General features: G+C 55.0%; 1 protein-coding gene across 6 annotated transcripts; it reads left to right on the top strand.

Moving 5' to 3' along the window:
- The first annotated feature begins 129 nt into the window (after nt 1-129).
- Nucleotides 130-14,450, top strand: SLC25A22 (solute carrier family 25 member 22). 6 transcript variants are annotated; one of them, XM_043970344.1, is made up of 11 exons: nt 130-235; nt 7,476-7,530; nt 8,124-8,222; nt 8,498-8,623; nt 9,020-9,075; nt 10,571-10,661; nt 11,391-11,509; nt 11,899-12,073; nt 12,163-12,317; nt 12,394-12,469; nt 12,555-14,450. In XM_043970344.1, exons 3-11 carry the CDS (start codon nt 8,203-8,205, stop codon nt 12,709-12,711), a joined length of 975 nt encoding a protein of 324 aa, XP_043826279.1. In that variant the 5' UTR covers nt 130-235; nt 7,476-7,530; nt 8,124-8,202; the 3' UTR covers nt 12,712-14,450. The 6 variants fall into 6 exon arrangements, with proteins under 6 accessions (XP_043826279.1, XP_043826281.1, XP_043826277.1 ...); XM_043970346.1 differs by having other exon boundaries at nt 139-235; nt 8,129-8,222; XM_043970342.1 differs by lacking the exon at nt 130-235 and adding an exon at nt 6,225-6,326.
- Nucleotides 14,451-19,319: the final 4,869 nt, after the last annotated feature.

The following is a 19,319-nucleotide window of genomic DNA, read 5'->3' as shown; positions in this document are numbered from 1 at the left end:
TTGTCCGACCTGCCCCGAGGTAGGACAACCTGGGTGGCTCCGCAGCTCCACTCCGAGGTGGTCAGGGGTAGCCCCTCAGTCCCCACGGGGGAGCGGGGCGGGGCCGGGGGCGGAGCAGGAGGGGAGGGCCGGGCCCCACACCGCACCGCCCGACACTACGCGGCCCAGCGGCAGAGCAGCGGGGGTGCCTGGGGCAGGAGCGTTCGCCACCCTGAGCTGAGAGAGCTCCGGCCCGGTGAGTCCCGCTACCTGGGCCGGGCCAGAGGAAGGAGTGGGGGGGGTGGGGGGGAGGGGGGAGGCGCGCCCGCCTGATGCTCCCGCAGTAATCCGCGGGGCCGTGTGCGCGTGCCCGGCCGGGTTGTTCCCTGCGCGCCTGCCCCGCGTACACGTGTCCCAGGCGGCCTGGTTGGGGAGGGGGGGACTGCACTAAATCGGCAGATTCGTGGGGGACCTGCCTCAGGCCCGCCGCCGGGCTAGCACACGTGGGCGGGAGTGGGGAGGCGATGAGGAAAGAACGAGGCAGACGGGCCTGCGTCTGGGTTCCTACCAACCGGGCCCGACCTGAGGGCTCGAACTGGAGGGACGCCCCTCCACACTCGCACCCTCGGGCCTCCTGCCCAGTCCTGGCCCCGAAAGACACTTCAGACCGAAAGCTAGAAGGGAGAGGGGGCGCCTTCTCGTCCTGCTCTGTGAATCAGTCGTTGCGGCCGAAGCTAAGGGACTCTAGGCTCCTGCCGCCTGCCCCACTGCTCCATCCTGTCTCCAGAGAGAGAAACGTGTTTGTGTAGCGGGAAGGGACAGGCTGAGGGTGGAGAATGAATGACAGCTCTGAACTCTGCCACTAGCCTGCTGCTGCCCCAGTTAGCTGCTTCTCTATGGGCAGTTCCTTTCCTGTGCCTCAGTTTACTGGCTTGTGAAAGGAGGATGCGGGAAAGAGCAGGGCAGGCGCTGGGGGAGAGTGCTTAGAGTTTTCCCATTTTCCAGACTAGGGATGAGAGCAGACAGCAGGTTTCCATGACAACAGTGCAGGGCTTGTGTGTGGTTAGGCCCTGGTTGTGGCAGATGGAGCTGGGAGGGGGGGGGGGTGAGGAGCAGTTTCAGGAATCGTGATTTCTGAAGGAAGATAGGGCTGGCAAGAAAAGCAAAGAGCCCTTGAGGTTTGCTAAGAGCCCCGCCTCTGCTCACCCAGCGTCATTTTGACATTTTAATTACACAGAGTGCAGGCCCTGGACCACTCTGAAGAGACAAACATCCCAACCTTTTGATGTCTTCCCCTCCCAAAGTCCACCTGGGGTCCAAGGTAGGGCAAGAGATAGGGCAGGGGTGGCTACTGATGCTGTGTGCTCTGTCTCTTCTCCACAGATACATACACCCCACCTCAGTCAAGGAAAAACCAAAAGCTCTCTATTAACCAATGTCTGGATCAGGGAGAGGGAAATCGGGAGATGAGGATGGAGGAAGGGAGAACTCAGAGAATGAGAGCAAGGCTCTCTGAGCCCGTCCAAGGAACAGTCAGGAGGATCTAGAGGTCCTGAGCAGGGTTTGAGGATTTCTCTCACACATATACACATCCAAACACATATGCATATATAGATAGATAGATAGATAGATAGATACGCTTCCATAGTCCCCATATACAAGCATATGTACACATGCTCAACGTACAAACACAGGGACACACAGATACATGCACACAATATACACACACACTCACACACACACTCTCACACACACTCTCTCTCTCTCTCACACACACACACACACACACACACACACACTCCACCTCCTGTGCCTGGGGTGGTGTGCACCTGGGTGAAAGTGTGAGCCCGGGCTCCATTCACAGTACTTGGGAAGCTGTCCCACAGTGCTCCAGCCTGCTGGAGAATGTGGGTCCCTTCTTGGAGGAAGGCTAGTGGTGCCCTCAGGAGGCATCCCTGAGAGAGCTCTGGAGAAGGGGAATGTCAAGCCAGAGAGCTGTGTTCAAATTCAGTAACAATCCTAACAGTCGATGGCCTAGCTGTGATGATCCTTATCTTGGTCCTGGCGGAAGGTGCTATTATTCCCTGGAGGTAGAAATAGAGTCTTAGAGAGATCAGATGACTCAGCCAGAGTCACACGGCTTTTTTTTTCCCTGCGGTTGAGTTGTTTCAGTCAGGCCTGACTTTTTTTTTTTTTTTTTTTGCTGGGCAATGAGGGTTAAGTGACTTGCCCAGGGTCACACAGCTAGTAAGTGTCAAGTGTCTGAGGCTGGATTTGAACTCAGGTCCTCCTGAATCCAGGGCCGGTGCTTTATCCACTGTGCCACCTAGCTGCCCCCAGATAATTTCTTGGTCTTTGTTTTGTTTTGTTTTGTTTTGTTTTGTTTTGTTTTGTTTTGTTTTGTTGGGCAATGAGGGTTAAGTGACTTGTCCAGAGTCACACAGCTAGTAAGCGTCAAGTGTCTGAAGCTGGATTTGAACTCAGGTCCTCATGACTCCAGGACCAGTGCTTTATCCACTGTGCCACCTAGCTGCCCCAGGCCTAACTCTTTCTTGGGCAATGATATTGGAATGGTATTCTACATTTTACAGATGAGCAAACTGAGGCCAACAGAGAAAAGTGACTTGCCCAAGGTCATACAGCTAGTAAGTATCTGAGGCTAGATTGGAACCTAGGAGGGTTCCCAGCCCAGTGCTCTAGCCATTGTGCTACCTCGCTTCTAAGTGACTGAGGTCAAATTTGACTCCAAGTCCAGATCTCCGTACCCGGAATCAAGTGTCTAAAGAGCTGTTCTATGTAAGAGAGATGAGCCCCCTCCTCATCGAAGGGCAGAGCCAGGAGTGATGGGGGAAAGTGGATCAAGGCTAATTCAGACTTGAGGAAGGGGGGGCGGGGAGAGAAAATCTTGCTCCTAATGGGAGTGGCCTGGCAAGATGAGGAAAGAGTCCTTTCCTCGCTGAGGTCTGTATGCCCAGGCTGCTTTGCTGCCCTTATTCCACTGGGGAGCCCTTTCTTGGATGGCACAGCAAGTCTAAGGTTTGTGAACCTGTGAACTCTGGTTCAAATCCCACCCTGAGACCTACAACTTGTGCCAGCCTGTGCAAGACCCTTCCCCTCCTTTCTTTTTTTTTTTGGTGAGGCAATTGGGGTTAAGTGACTTGCCCAGGGTCACACAGCTAGTAAGTGTTAAGTGTCTGAGGCCGGATTTGAACTCAGGTACTCCTGACTCCAGGGCTGGTACTCTATCCACTGCACCATCTAGCTGCCCCCCTTCCCCTCCTTCTGAGCCTCAGCTTCCTCTGGGTAAAACTGGCACATACTGGCTCAACTTACCTGGCCAGGGCCAGGGAGATTCCTAGGGCTGGAGGGCACTTCAGAGGCTGTTCAGCCTGTTCCCCTCCCCTACTCACAGGTCACCCAGGACAAGGGATGAGCATTTGTGTACCAGGCACCTAAAAAAGCAAACTGAACCAAACAGGGTCTCATTGGGTGCTCACAACAGCCCTGAGAGGTAGATAGTATTATGACCCCCATTTTACAGAGGAGGAAACTGAGGCAGAGACTATGGGACTTGCCCAGGGTCCTACAACTAGTAAGTGTCTGAGGCCACAACTGAACTCAAGTCTTCCTGACCCTAGGCTCAGCTTCTTATCTCCTATTCCAGTAGCTGCCTTGCCAAGAAAGTATTCTCACTATACTTGTCCCCATCTCATGGAACCTGACCAAACTCAAATCACCCTCCTCCCAGGGCCAGGACTTTTTCTGGTATGGAGAAGGGGGGAATGCAGTTCCCTGGCCTTGTCTAGATCTGAGGCCACTTTGGGTCTTTGGGTCTGTTTGCTCATTGATTCAATTCAACAAACATTGTACCTGCTGTGTTTGGCCCTGTCGTATCCAAGGATGAAAATGGACAGTCCTTAATCTCAGGGAAGGAAGGAGTTTCCAGTCTAATGCAGGGGGGGAGAGGGCAGCGGTGGGGGTTGGGGGTAGTTGTAAATATACCCATGCAAAACAAGGTAGAGCCACAGCAGGGAGCAGACCCAGTGTCCTTGTGGAGTGAGCACTGTGAGTGACCCCTGTCCTCTACCCTCCAACCCTTGAATGGTTGTCCAGCCCAACCTGGGGAGGGAGTAGCCACTGTGCAAGGGTCAAGGTCGAGAAGAGACAGCTCGGTACCTGAATGTGAAGTTAGACAAGGCCTCTCTCAGCCTCAGTTTCCTTTTTCATAAGATGGTAAGAATTTGGTATTTTTTTTGTTCCCTACTTGGTCAGGTTGTTGCAAAAAAAAAATGACTTTCTATGCCTAAACACCAAGCAGAAATGTCATTGTCATGACACCTAAAGGACAGATGGGACTTAGAGAGAAGGGAGAGGCCAATAGAGGATGGAGCTTCAGCCCAGACAGAGCCTGGACAAGCCTCATCCCTGGCTGGCCTGAGAACTATTGAGAGAGACCAGGGACACCAGAATTCCAGCCAGAGAGCCCAGTGTCCCCTCCCCCAGGAAGGTTCCAGGGGTCTCTGGTCTCTGGTTGCCCCCAGAAAGTACCTGAGCTCATGGGAAACTTGCCAGCAAAAGCAGGAAGCCCATTGCCATCCCGGGCAGGCAGTAGCTTCTGCCAGTGGGCCTGGTTCCCGGCTCTGGGCCCCTGGCAGCCATGACTGCTCCTTTGAAAGGCCCTCTCTCCCAGCAGCAGCCTTGCCAGACATTCGAACCTCCCTGGCTCTCCAAGAAGCAATTGCAGCTGTGTTGTTGTGGTCAGGACCCCTGTAGAGACAGAGGCCCCAGGGCCACATCTGCCCAGCCAGCTGACCACCTGATTACCTGCCCATGCCTTCACCTCCCCCATCCACTTACATGCCACCCCCATCCATACGCCTCTCTGTCTTTATTTGTCTCTCTCTCATACAGACACCACAGACACACATACCCCCACACATGTACACACAGACACAGATACCACACATACACATACCACACAAGATACCATACCCACCCACATATGTACACACACAGACACCACACATGCACACAGAGAGACACCACACACATATGTACACACAGAGACACCACACATACACACGCATGTACACACACACGCACACAGAGAGATACCACACACATATGTACACACACACACACACCCCTAAACAGCCAGGCATTCAAGCACTAGGCCACAGCCCTCCTGGGGCCTGCATCTTCCCCCATCCTTGAACCCTGCCCCCCCCATCAGTCCTTCCACATGGGGACTCGCCTTGTGACTTGCTCAGGCCTGGTCTTCTCTTCTTCAGGCCCAACACCCCTAGTTCCTCCATCCAGCCTCCTGTGACCTAGACCCCCCTCTGGTCCTCTTCGTGCGCACCAGCGGCCTCCTTAAACTTAGGAGTTGGGCCGGAGAGAGACCCTGAAACATCTTGTCCACCCTTTACAGCCCGGATCCCCTTTATCGATGGTAGCTTTGTTCTCAGTATTATTATTAAAGGGTGGGAGCCCGGGCAGCTGCTCCCACCAATAGAAGCGAGCGCAGAGGAAAAGGCCCGAGGTCCCAAGATGCTCGTCGGAGTTCCCCACCGATTCAGGGCTGTCCTCGGGCCAGCCCCTTCCCCGTCCCCATCCTGGGTTTCCTTCCGCAAAACGAGGAGCCCGCTGATGGGAGAAAGCCAGATGTGTCCCCCGGGCGGCGCCGGATCAGCCTTCCCTGCCTTGCCCACTGGGCACGACGAATGTTAGCTAAGGAATTGAGGTGCCCCCAGCCCCAACTCTCCGCCTTTGGCCAGCGAGCTCCCAAAGCCCTATTTCCACCGTATTTCCAGAGCTAACGCGTTGGGAGTTCGCCCTCCTGGCTGGAGAGGGGAGGGGACTTGGACTTGGTCCCACAGCTGGTGTCCTAGGTGGGATTTGAACCGAGGTCTCGGCCCGAGGCGGAGCGCACCAAGGCCCAGCCCTGCTGGTTCCCCTTTGGCCCAATTGCCCGCCTTTCAGAGCCCCTGTCGTGCTCCACCACCCACCACCACCCCCGCCGGGGTCAGGGTCCGGCTCCGCAGTGACTTAGAAGCCCGGAGTCGGAGATGGGGGGGGGGGCAGTAACCCCTGGGGGCGGGAGGGGGACTGGATCGGCGCTGGAGTGAAAGACCCGAATCCTTGGCCCCTGACCCCCTTCACTACCCCCCCCCAGCAGAAACGAAAGAGAAAGTGTTGCCCCGCCCTTTCCCCAGGGCCGTCCCGCCCCCAGGCTCCGTGACCAATGGGCGCCGCCAGGGCCGCCCCTCCCCCGGGCCCGCCGGCCTTTATCTCCTTGGTCTAGCTGAGCTGGAGGCTTAGCTGCAGCCGGAGGGCTCGGAGGGCAGGTAAGAGGGCTGGATCGCAGGTAGGAGGGCTGGCCCGAGCCTGGACGGAGCGGGCGCAGAGCAGCCTCGGGATATTGTGGGGCCCCGGGCGGCTGGGCGAGCAGACAGCTGGGGTGGGGGAAGGGGAGGATCCATGGGGCGGGGGGACCTTTGTGCACCTCCAGTCCCTGCTGCCAACTGCCCCCGGAAAGCCAGGTAAAGGACAGCTGTCTGCCCTCGGGCTGCAGAGGGGGGCTGTGCGGGAGGGAGGCGCCGACACAGGGACAGGAGGCAGGCTTGGCGGCGAGTGGCCAGGGGAAGCCAGGCTCATTGGAGCCTTCCCTTTGGGAGGGAAGGGGCAGCTCAGCAGATCGATCGAATAAGATCCCTCCTCAGCGCAGATAAGTAGAGAGTGCAGGGTGGCCGCAGACCCGGCCCGGGATGGGGAACGGTCTGGTTCGCAATTCCCCATATCTGCAGCTTGATCTGTTTCTTCTTCCCTCCAAGTGCTAGAGCCACAAAGGCTCGGGCACATCATTTAGTCCAGTTTCCCTCATTTTACCATTGGGGAAACTGAGACCAGAGAGGAAAGGTGACTTCCCCAAGGTGACACAGGAAGCCAGTGGACAAACTTGGAGTAGAGCCAAATGTCTTGGCTCTCCGGCCAGGGCTTTTTTCCCACTGGCCCCACACTGATTGTGGGACTTTCAAAGAGCTTTGGGACATTTCCCAGAAGGTGCTGCGTGCAGATGGGAATGTGAGGATGCATTTGTGGATCTGGGCATAGGGCCGGGAGGGCGAGGGTTGGGGGGGAGGGGCTTGATCTGACCCCGGGCCCTGGGCCAGTCACAGGGCTAGAGGGGGCAGTAGGGGAGAGCCTAGGCTCCAGTGCCCACAGGTAGTGAGGGGAGCCCTGGGCAGGGAGGCTCAGCTCAAGATCCTGGAGATGAAAAGAGAGCCTCTGGCCCAAGCATCGGCGGTCCGCTCGCCCCACATCCTCCACTCCTCGAAGACTCTTAGCCAGCCTCTCACCTCTCATTTCTGGACAGCCTCCAGTCCCTCCAGGGAGGGGCTGAAGTCAGCCTGGAGGGAGGGATGGAGCCATTGTAGGCAGGATTCTAATCGGAGAGGGTCCCGGGGAGCATCTGATCAAACCTCTTCGTTTTACAGGTGGGGAGTTGGAAGCCCAGAGTGGTGAAGTGACTAGCCCAAGGTCACACAGCTTGTAAGTAGCGCGGCTTGGATTTGAATCCAGGCCCTTAGACTCCGAATGCAGAGTTCTTTCCCCTACAGCATCACATTCCCCCACCCTCCCGACTTGCAGTGGCCATCTTGGTCCTAACGCCCTCCATGTCAGGGAGGGAATGTCCCAGCTCCTGCTGGATGGGAGATTGAGCCGGCCTGCTTCCCAGGTCCTTCTGGAGTACTTTTTCTCTAGGGACCGGTAGACAAGGGTGGCACAAGGGCCAAGGGATGAGGGGTGCAGAGGAGTCCCAGGGAGAGAAGCAGGCTCTGCCTCTTAGGTTGATACTGGCCCTTTAAATCTAGAGACTGAGATGCTGCAGCGGAGGATGCACTGGCGGGAGATACTGGCCTGGCCCTTTAAGAGCAGCTGGGAGCCCCGTGGGTGTAGAAGGAGAGGGGCTGATTGGGTGGGGACCTGGGGGCCCCTCCTCCAAGGACCTGAAGCCTCCGCCAGGCATCTCCGCTAGCCCAGAGCCTGCATGCGTGCTGTCCCCTAGGGGAGGCGGCGGGCACACACACTGAGACTGGCTCTGTGAGCAAGTCCGGCTCATTTCCTTTGTGCCCTTCTCCCAGGACAGAATTCAAGGTGGCAGCAGCTGCCAGAAAGTTCACACCATCTGCCTCTTTCTATCTCTGCTTGAGGCTGCATTAAATGGCTGATAAACAGATCAGGTAGGGGAGCCCCTCCCTCCCTGCTCCTTCCTCCCCCTCTTCCTTCTCTGGTCGCTGACCTGCGCCACCTTCCCCTTTCTCCCTTCGAGGTTTCTGCTCCTTCTTTCCCTTCCCTTGCCCCATCTCCTTCCTTGCCTCTGTCAGCACTGAGGATGCTGGCTTCTTTGGGCTGGGGGCCCAGCCCCTTTTCTCCTCCCCATCCCACTGCGGGAGTAAAAAAACAGCAGGATGGTGAGCCACACTGCTGACCTGCACCTGCCTTCCACCCCCCTCAGTTTACCAGCCAAACTGATCAATGGAGGCGTTGCGGGGCTCATTGGGGTCACCTGTGTATTCCCCATCGACTTGGCTAAGACAAGGTTACAGAACCAGCAGAATGGCCAGCGCATCTACACCAGCATGTGAGTGTGTGTGTGTGTGGGGGGGGGGGGGCTTTGTGGGATAGCAGGGTCAGCTCCAGGCTTAGCTGGGGACTTCCCTTCTCCACCTCCATTTGGTGATTCAGGAACAGGAGCAGAGGCTAGTCTGGAGTGGGTGCGGTGGGGGAAGGTGTCTGACTACATTAATTGGGGGTGGAAGGTATCTTTGCCCCTGGCATCCCCATCTGTGGTGAAAGAGGTGCAAACCCTCCTGGTCCCTGTCCCAGTCTATGGGGTGCTGATGGCAGGTGGGAGAGAAGGCCTTAGCCACAGCCTGGTCTGACCTCTGAACCTCAGGCTCTGGCTGACAAGAAGGATCACGGGCCGATGGGGATGGGCCTGACTGGAGCTGACCCTTCTTCCTCCTCCCTCCCTCAGGTCAGACTGTCTCATTAAGACTATCCGCTCGGAAGGCTACTTCGGCATGTACAGAGGTAAGGCCTGAGTTCTGGGGACAGTCCTGTGCCTGTCCCTGCCGGCAGCCCCACCCCCTCCTGGGGTCCTGTCTTGGTGCCAAGGGACAAGGAGGCGGGGGATGAGATGCCTGAATAGTCCCAACTTCCCTCTCGCCATGGGTCTCTCCTCCCGGTGTAGGAATCAAGGGCAGGGCTTGCAGAGCAATCCCTGGCCGTGAGTCAGAGAGGCTGGCTCGGGTGGCATCGTGCGGTGAATGGAAACCTGCCTCCTTGATGAACGGCTGGCCTCCTAGGGGGAAACTCATTTCCAATCCCCCCTCAGAGCCCAGGAGGGGCTGAAAATTGGCACTAGGCAGCCCCTGGGTATCTGGGGAAGGACGGGGCAGAGAAGGGGCAGAGAGCAGACTCCCCCTTCTGTACGGCCCCCCCACGGCCCCAAATTGCGGAGATCCCTGCTATCAAGGCCCCGACTGGAGAAACATCTCCTCCCTTCCTCCTAATAAGTCACTCTCTGCCCACCCCTAGAACTCTCACACTTTGTTCTCACCTGTCCTCACCAGCCTATTCCTGGCACCTGGGGTGGCAAATGGAATCTGCTATTTAGGGCCTTTGTAGGTACAGCTGGCCCCCTAGGAGGGATAAGCTCCATCTCCCATCACCCATCATCCCACCCTTCCTGGCCTGAGCTGCCTCCCTCGGGTATGGGGCCCTTGGATGTTGTAGACATAGGCAGGGCAGGGCAGGGCAGAGGCCTGGCAGGCCCTGGGGGAGGGGGCTGCTGGCAGCTCATGGGGATTATGAGCTACAAAGAGGATTGGTGACAATCTGCCAGCTCTTGGAGAGCTGTGGATTGATTGGTGTCCATGTGAAGCATCTCTGCCCCCATCCTGGGCATTGTGGAACATGCGTGGGTGTGGAGGGGGCACAGTTCTAAGCCCTGTCATCATCTGGAGAAGTGAGGGGGCTCTCCTCAGTCCATGGTGGGAAGGCAGGAACAGCTCAGGAGCGCATGGGCTGGTAGTGGGGCAGAGTGCTCACCTCTCCTGGAGACAGAAAGATGTGCCCACCTTGGCATGCCCAGGGTCATGTCTGGGACCCGTGACACGTGTCAGGCATGAAGGCTCCAGGAGCACTCGTGTGCTCACTGTCCTTTGCCTCCACTGACCCCACCATTGGACAGCTCCATAAATAGCATCCCCAGAGCCCATTCCCAGGGGGCTTTAGAGGGAACAGTGACCACATGGGGCTCCTGATGTGCCAACCTGGGAATCCTGTTAACTCCCCCTCCTGCTGCACTCCAAGGAACCCTCAGGAATGTAAAGATTCAAGGGCCAGGATCCCCTGGGGAGTAGGGGATGAATGAGTCTTGTGCCAGCCAAGGCCTGGGGCCTGAGGGATAGCCTGGCACCTGTCCTGCCCCTGCCCTCTCTGCAGCTTGACACCTCCTCCCCTCGAATGTGGGTGAAAGGGAAATGTAGCAGGGCCAAAGGCAAGCCTTCCCCCCTCCCCCCAGGGGCTGCTGTCAATCTGACCCTGGTCACTCCAGAGAAAGCCATCAAGCTGGCAGCCAATGACTTCTTCCGCCACCACCTTTCCAAGGATGGGTGAGTGGGGGCTGGGATGAGGGCTAGCTTGGCAAGTCTGGGGGTGGGGCCGGGACCCTCTGGGACCATTGAGACAGATCTCTTCGTGCTCTTCATGCCTTCTGGAAATGCCACTTCTGTGGCAGCTGGAGCCCTGGCATTTTAGCCCTCCAGAGTGAAAGACAAGACTGGGGGTCTGGGACAGGAGCCCTTTCTGGGGAGCGCTTCATGGACGCCACAGGCTTGCGGCTGGCATGTGCCACGCTTGTCTGCTCTAGAAGTGCATGGAGCTGGGGGCTGTCACAAAGAGCACAAAGCAGCCAGATAAGGGGTACTGCTTCATCCCCCTAGCCTCCTCTCCCCGGTGCCCACTCATGCCTCATCTTTGGGGAGGAGGGCCTGGTAAAGGGTTAGCCATTCCTTCGGAGGCACAGTGAAAAGCATCAGGGAACTGGATTCAGTGGGTCTACGTTCTGATCCTGCTTTTCTTCTCCATCTCACTGTCCCTAGACCCCAGTGTCCTCATAACCCTGCGTCCTTACAGGGAGGGATTCCTGGGGGACAGGTGTGCCCCCATTCTGGACTGCGCCATCCAAGGTGGAAATGTGTGGCCTGAGAAGAAGTAGCTACCATGGGCCAGCCTCCTTGTCCAGAAAGTCCCATAGTAGGGAGCTTGTAACCTGGGGCCCAGCCTGGGCTCCCCCCTGCTCTTGGGCTGGGCGGGGCTCTCACCGACCTGCCATTCTCCAGGCAGAAGCTGACCCTGTTGAAGGAGATGCTGGCAGGTTGTGGGGCTGGCACATGCCAAGTGATCGTCACCACTCCCATGGAGATGCTCAAGATTCAGCTCCAGGATGCGGGGCGCCTTGGTAACAGTGGGCAGGCTACTGGCACCTAGGCTCAGGTGGGGAAGAGGAGACCAGGAATGGGAATTATCTTGAGGAGAGCCAGGCTTGGGGAGGGGGGTTGGCTGGCTAGTTGGTTGGCACTCTGCCAAGCTCCTAGGAGCCCCTGTTCTTTTTGTTTGTTTTTAGTGAGGCAGTTGGGGTTAAGTGACTTGTCCAGGGTCACACAGCTAGTAAGTGTCAAGTGTCTGAGGCTGGGTTTGAACTCAGGTCCTCCTGACTCCAGGGCCGGTGCTCTATCCACTGCACCACCTAGCTGCCCTGAGACCCTGTTCTTAACCCCACCCTCGCCTGAGTGGGGGGAGGGTAAGATAAGGAACCCCCTCACACTGCCCTCCCCTGTGCTTCCTCAGAGGCTCAGAAGAAGATGCTGCAAACCCAGGCCCACCTCTCAGCCCAGGGTGGGGCCCAGTCTGTGGTGGGGTCTGCCACCCGTGCCCGCCCTACAGCCACCCAGCTGACCCGAGAGCTGCTGAGGAGCAAGGGCATTGCCGGGCTCTATAAGGGGCTGGGCGCCACACTGCTCAGGTATGGAGTGGGGTGGGGGAGGGGGAGGGGCTGGGGCTCAGGAGCCCCTTGCTCCTCCCAGCTCACCCTTCTTCTCCCCCACCCCCCAGGGATGTCCCTTTCTCCATCGTCTACTTTCCTCTCTTTGCCAACCTCAACCAGCTGGGCCATTCGGAGGCCGGGGAGAAGTCGCCATTCTACGTGTCCTTCCTGGCAGGCTGCGTGGCGGGGAGCACGGCCGCTGTGGCCGTCAACCCCTGTGATGGTCAGTGTCCCGGGGTGGGGGGGCACCGGCTCCCCTTTGCTTCCCAGCCACTCACCTCCGTTCTCTCCCTGAACAGTGGTCAAGACTCGTCTCCAATCCCTGCAGCGTGGAGTGAACGAGGACACCTACTCAGGCTTCCTGGACTGCGCCAGGTCAGAGTGGGGGCAGAGGTGGGCGGAAGGGGCGAGCCGCCCAGCCAGGAGGACTCAAAGTCTTCTCCTTTCTCCCTTCTCCTAGGAAGATTCTGAGGCACGAGGGGCCGTCAGCCTTCCTCAAGGGCGCCTACTGCCGGGCCCTGGTCATCGCCCCGCTCTTTGGCATCGCCCAGGTGGTCTACTTTGTGGGCATTGGCGAGGCCCTGCTGGAGCTGCTCCCTGGTCACCGCCATGACTGAGCCCCTTCCAGCCTGGCCCCAGCCCCCACCCATCACCCTCTGGGAGACCCCACCCTAGGAATAGGAGGAAGCCTGGAAGGAGAGGACTCAGTGCTGGGGGCAGTAAGGCCCCCCCAGGCAGCCTTGGCGTGGCAGGGGTGGGAGGGAGCCAGGGAAGCCCCTCCCCCCCACAGTGACTGGGATCAATTTTTTATTTATGAAGAAAATAGAGACCATTACATTCCTTAGTCCCCTGACCCCCAGAGACCTTGTGGGTCTGCTTCCCCTCCCCCTCTCTGAGCTGGCCTCAGGCAGGGGGGAGATCACTGGTTACTGCCCCAGGCCCTACCTGGCAGGGTCCCAGGGCATGGGACCCCCTCCTCAGTCCAAGCTCTGTGGAGAGGGCCAGGCACAAACCTATTTATTGCCCAGAGCCCTGAGGGGGAGTGGCATCAACTGTGGGGTCAGGGGTGGGTCTGGCACTGCCTCTACCAGCTCCCACAGGTCTGTATGTCCGTCCATCCCCTTGCCTCTGGTCTGTTTGTTCTTCTAGGGGCATGGGGGGATGTCTTAGCTTCTCCCTCCCCCACCAATCAGGGTCTCGAAGGTATTTTGCTGCTCTGAGGGTCCCGGCTTTCTAGTCCCCAGGGACCCCTAACCAGGAGCCAGGATTTGTTTGCTGAAGCATCTTGTTCCTCCTTCCTTTCTTCCTCTACTGGAGGAGATTTTGCCTGGACGTGGCCTCTTCCAACCCCCCAGCCCCTGAGGTCCCTGGTGGCATTGTACAGGAGAGATTCTAGAACTCACTGGCCCCAGAATGGGCAGAGTCCTTCCCTGTCTTCCCAGAGGCCCTGAGGGGGCAGGGCCACAAAATGGTTGGGGGGGGGTGTCCCCAAGTGTTGTTTCTGTGTGGAGTTATGTGTAGTGTTGGTATGTTCTTGTGTCTGACTATAGTGTGTGTGTGCGTGTTGTGTGTGTATGTTGGGAAATGGGAGAATGCCACAGGATCCCCAAGTCCTGAGAACACAGAGAAGGGGCTTCCCTTCCCCTCCCTCAGTCTTGAGCTGAATCTTGGGCCAGTGACTCTGTATCCCAAGGGAGTTGAGTGAGGGGACCTTAAGGAAGGGCCGTCCTGAGCCCTGTCCCCTTATTCCTTCCTCCCTCTGGATTCCTAGCAGGGCCTGGGACCACCTGAAGACCTTGTCGTATCTCCCCTTCCCAATTGGTGCCCACTAGGAGAGGCTGGTCACCTGGTTCTCCCAGCCACGGGAATGGGGGGCCATTTGGGGGCCCTGAGTAGGTAGGCTTCAGAAGGTCTGGGGCAGCTCTCTTCCCACTCCAATGAATCCAGCTAGCTTAAGTAGCCTGTGCCCTGCCCCTCCACCAAACCAGAAAGTGCTGGGGTTTGATGGTCCCCTAAAAGGAGGCTGCTGTGCCTGTCCCCTGGCTGATTAGAGGGGTTTGGGGGATGAACCTCAGTGACACTAATTTGGGCCCCCACCCCAGTGCCTAGGAGCCTACTCCTGAGGCTGACTGCCCGTGGGAGCTGTTGCTAATTAGGGCACCAGAAAGCAGCTGGGCCTGGGACAGATCTCTGCCCTTCTTTGCCCATTGGTGGTAGAATCAAATCCTGGACAAACCTGTACTTTCCAAAGCTGCTGCTTACAGAAGTATATTTTTTTTCCTTCTGAACAAGAGTTTTAAAAAGTTGTAATTTTTGTGTCTTGTCATGTAAGAGAATAAAGAAATAAATATTCTAAGTCGACTCCTCTGGATTGAACTCGGGGAGGGGGGGGGCTGGCAATGGATAGAGGGACCCAGCTTCCTGTTTAGGCATGGTCAATGCTGTAAAGGCTTGTCTGGGGATGCAGGACTTCCTCTGCCACTTACTGGTCACGAGATCTCAGGAAAGCCCCTGGTTTATTCTGGGCTTCAGCGTCCCCCATCGGTAAAACGGATTAATAATCTGAGGCCTCCTTCCGCAACCCTTTTCAGATGTCCCTGTTCTTTGGTTGTGGAACACATCCCAGGATGTGTTTTGGGGAAGGTAGAACAAGGAGGCAGGAGTCCCTGCACCTCTCCCCTGTCCACCCCTGATAACTAGTAGTGTCTGGCCCTAAGACACTGGGGAGACAGCTCTTTGCAGGTCACAGGATGCTATGTCAGTGCCCCTGAATAATTCATCCTGATTATTCAGTGACCTCCCTAACCAGGGTGAACTCTTAGGGAATGAAGCCTGCCTTCTCCTAAGAAGTCCAGGAGGTGGGGGGGGGGGGGCAGCAGCTAGGTGGTGCAGTGGATAAAGCTCCGGCCCTGGATTCAGGAGGATCTGAGTTAAAATCCGGCCTCAGACACTTGACACTTAATAGCTGTGTGTTCCTGGGAAGTCACTTAACCCTCATTGCACTGTAAAAACAACAAAAAAAAGAAATCCAGGAGGGCTTGGGGTCAGCAGAGTCTTCTGTCCCACAGCCTGAAACCCAGAGAGGAAAATGTGGCACCTAGAGTCAGGTAGCAAGTCAGGGGTCGAGAATCCCTGGGTCTCCAAGCTGGAAATCATCCCTGCAGCCTCTAGTGAAAGATCCTGCCTGCCACCCATGGGACAAGGGGTCCTCCGGCTGCTCTCGAGAACCCCCACCCCCTGGCGGCCCCTTGCATTGTTTGGAAGCCTTCACCAACCTCTGGCCTCATTTTGTCTGCAACTCGGCCTCCCTCTCCCTCCCTCCTCTGCGCTCTGAGGATGAACAGGGCCAGGCTGATCCCTCCTCCTAGGATAGCCCTTCAGATCTGAGCAACTGACCATCATGTTATCTGTGGGTCTTCTCCAAGCTGAGCACCTCCGATTCCTTCAACTGGTGCTCCCCCCAGGTTCCCCTCTCCCATCCCGCCTTCCCCTGTGTGGCTTCCAGCTTATCAACATCCTCCTGAGAGTGCCCAGGAGCCAACACATACACCAAGTGTGGTCTGCCCTGACCCAGGCAGTGGAAAGCAGAGCCACCTTCTCAACCCGCCAAGAGCCAGAGTTGGTGCTTTTCAGAACAGCAGAGAGCCTCCCTTCCACTGGGGAGTTGATTTCTTGAGCCCAAAGCTGGGGTGGGCCACGTTTCTTTGGAGTTGCATGTTATTCTATGATTCAGCTCAAGAAACTCCCTTTGGTGGGGCAGCTAGGTGGCGCAGTGGATAGAGCACTGGCCCTGAATTCAGGAGTACCTGAGTTCAAATCCGGCCTCAGACACTTAACACACACTTACTAGCTGTGTGACCCTGGGCAAGTCACTTAACCCCAATTGCCTCACTAAAAAAACAACAAAAAAAAACAAACAAAAAAAAGAAACTCCCTTTGGAGACTGTCTCTCCATTCTCATGTGTTAGCAGCAGCCTTCCCAGGCTGGTGTCCCTGCACCATCAACATCTTTATCCAATCCATTGGAAAAGCAGGTGAAATGCAAGCACAGATCCCTGGAGCCATAACCAGCAGGTCTTATTAGGGTTGTTTTTTATTTTATTTTATTTTATTTTTAGCGGGGCAGTGAGGGTTAAGTGACTTGCCCAGGGTTACACAGCTAGTAAGTGTCAAGTGTCTGAGGCCAGATTTGAACTCAGGTCCTCCTGAATCCAGGGCTGGTGCTTTGTCCACTGTACCACCTAGCTGCCCCTTATTAGGGTCAAATAAACCATAAATTCATGTATTTATATTAATGCAGTTGGCATAAATCACGGATGACCCATCCGTTCTTTGGGTCTGAATATCCAGCCAGCTCCCAATCTATCTAATGCAATCAGTGCGTCGTCGGTCACATCTCTCCATGTTTGCACATGAAAATATAGTGTGAGATATTTTATCTAATGCTTTGCTAAGGTAAAGGCAGAGTATACCTGCACAGCTCCCCTGATCTATGAAATTGAGAACCCCATTAAAAAGGAAATGAGAGGGGCAGCTAGGTGGTGCAGTGGACAGAGCACCGGCCCTGGATTCAGGAGTACCTGAGTTCAAATCCGGCCTCAGACACTTGACACATACTAGCTGTGTGACCCTGGGCAAGTCACTTAACCTCATTGCCCCGCAAAAAAAAAAAAAAAAAAAGGGAAAGGAGATCAGTCCAGGATGCCTGGCGCTTCAGGAAACCCTGCTTGGTTTGGGGAATTGCTGTAATCGCTGAGCCTGGACTCAGAAAGACCTGAGTTCAATTTCAGTCTCAGACACTAGCTAAATTGTGCTGAATAGGTCACTTAAACTTCTCTCTGCCTTAGTTTCCTCAACTGTAAAATGGTGAGAATAATGGCCCCTACCTCCTAGGGTTTATAAAGTGCTTAGGACAGTACCTGACATATACTAGGCACTTATATGTCTGCTTCCTCCCTCCCTCCCTCCCCCTCTCCCTTCCTTCCATGTTATTCACCAACCAACCCTTTACTTATCTATTCAATAATGTTCCCAGGACTCAAAGTCAAGCTCACCGACCTATATTTTGAAGACTCCAGTCTCTTCCTCTCCAAAATGTGTATATAATTTCCCCTTTTCTAGTTTTGGGGTTCATCTCCCATTTCCCATGCTCTTTCAAATATCCCTGACCAAAGCTCAGCTAACACATCTCTGTCCATTTTTTCAGGGCCTGAAAATATAGTTCAGATGGGCCAATGACTCCCAGTTTATGCAGGGCAGCTCAGAGACCCACTTTCTCTCACCTTACTTATCTTGGCTGTCAGCTCCCAGTTGGACATTTTTGTTCTTATACTTAGCCCACTTGGTTTTCTTTCTGTGGTTGCTTTCAGAGCAGGGGCCTCCCTATCTTCTTAGGGCCTATTTGTTTTTTTACTTAATAGTATTTTTTTTAATTACATGTAATGATAGTTTTCTTTCTTTCTTTCTTTTTTTGCGGGGCAATGGGGGTTAAGTGACTTGCCCAGGGTCACACAGCTAGTAAGTGTCAAGTGTCTGAGACCAGATTTGAACTCAGGTCCTCCTGAATCCAGGGCCAGTGCTCTATCCACTGTGCCACTTAGCTGCCCTACAACATTCATTTTTGTAAGATTTTTGAGTTCCAAATTTTCTCCCTCCTTCCCTCTCCTCCCCAACACAGCAAACAATCGAAGGTATCCTTTACAATCATGTTAAATATTTTTCCACATTAGTCATGTTATAAAAGAAGAATCAGAGAGACAATCATGAGAAAGAAAAAACAAAAAATGAAACAAAACAGTGAAAATCGTCTCCTTCCATCTGCATTCAGACTCTATAGTTCTTTCTGTGGGTGCAGAGAACATTTTCCATCTTGAGTCCTTCGGAATTGTCTCAGATCATTGCATTGCTTTTCTTTCTTTCTTTCTTTTTTTTGGGGGGGTGAGGCTATTGGGGTTAAGTGACTTGCCCAGGGTCACACAGCTAGTAATTGTTAAGTGTCTGAGGCTGGGTTTGAACTCAGGTCCTCCTGAATCCAGGGTCGGTGCCCTATCCACTGTGCCACCTAGCTGCCCCCATTGTATTGCTGAGAAGAGCTAAGTCTATCACAGCTGATCATCACACAATGTTGCTGTTACTGTGTACAATGTTCCCCTGGTTCTGCTCACCGCACCTTGTATCAGTGCCCCCAGGTCCCTCTGAAATGCACTTAGGGCCTCTTCTTTCCCACAGTCCCCCTCTAAGAGCCAGGGGCTATGGGCTGCCCATTGCTCCAACCCCTTCTGCTCAGCTCTCCTCCCCTAGGTCAATATCAGGCCTTTCCTCCATCTTCCTGATAGTTCTTTCTAAATCCACATTGGGTGTCGGGTCCTTGGTCCTCCCATTATTCTCTTCAGACAAGTCCCCTTTTTTCTTATTAGAATCGGGGCTCTTTGTGAAATCTATTTTCAATAAAAAATTTCTAATTTCAATAAAAAATTATCCCTCAATCCTGGGCAAAATTTTCCCATAGAATCAAAGTCCATGGGGGGCAAAGGAGTCTAATCTACCCTTCTTTTGAACTCTGGGGTCCCTCTGTTCCCTGTCTTCTAATGGGGGCCAGGCTGTTCAGGACTTTGTTCCTTTACTGAGTGCTCTAAGATATCCACGTGTCTCCCAATGCCCCCTTCCTGCTCTGATTATTTGCCACCACGGCCCCAAGTCTTCCTTCCTTCTCTGGCCTGAGAAGCAGATTCAGATGAGAACTTGCCCTTCGTTCATCTCTGCACCTTTTTCGAGGAGGCCCCTAGCATTGAGTTTGGCTCACAATGGAGCTGGAGTCATTTTTTTTTTTTGGTTTGGTTTTTGTGGGGCAATGGGGGTTAAGTGACTTGCCCAGGGTCACACAGCTAGTAAGTGTTAAGTGTCTGAGGCTGGATTTGAACTCAGGTCTTCCTGACTCCAGGGCCAGCGCTTTAACCACTGCGCCATCTAGCTGCCCCGAGCTGGAGTCATTTATTGATTTATTTGTATGTATGTGTGCACAAACACATTTATACACATTCCACAATGCACATGTATGTTCCATACATGTAACCACATACGTGTGTCTGTTCTGTGCACACACATATCATTTTACATATACTTAGAATAGACACACAGACATACATCTTCACATATATTCCTCCATATATGTGTGTATAGAGATAGACACAGATATACAACTCATCAGATGAGGCTAGGGCTCCAA

The sequence above is a fragment of the Dromiciops gliroides genome, chromosome 6, assembly GCF_019393635.1.
Source record: "Dromiciops gliroides isolate mDroGli1 chromosome 6, mDroGli1.pri, whole genome shotgun sequence".
NCBI classification, from domain to species: Eukaryota; Metazoa; Chordata; class Mammalia; order Microbiotheria; family Microbiotheriidae; genus Dromiciops; species Dromiciops gliroides.
The sequence above is the reverse complement of the archived record's forward strand: the minus strand, read 5'-3'. Positions and strand labels throughout refer to the sequence as shown.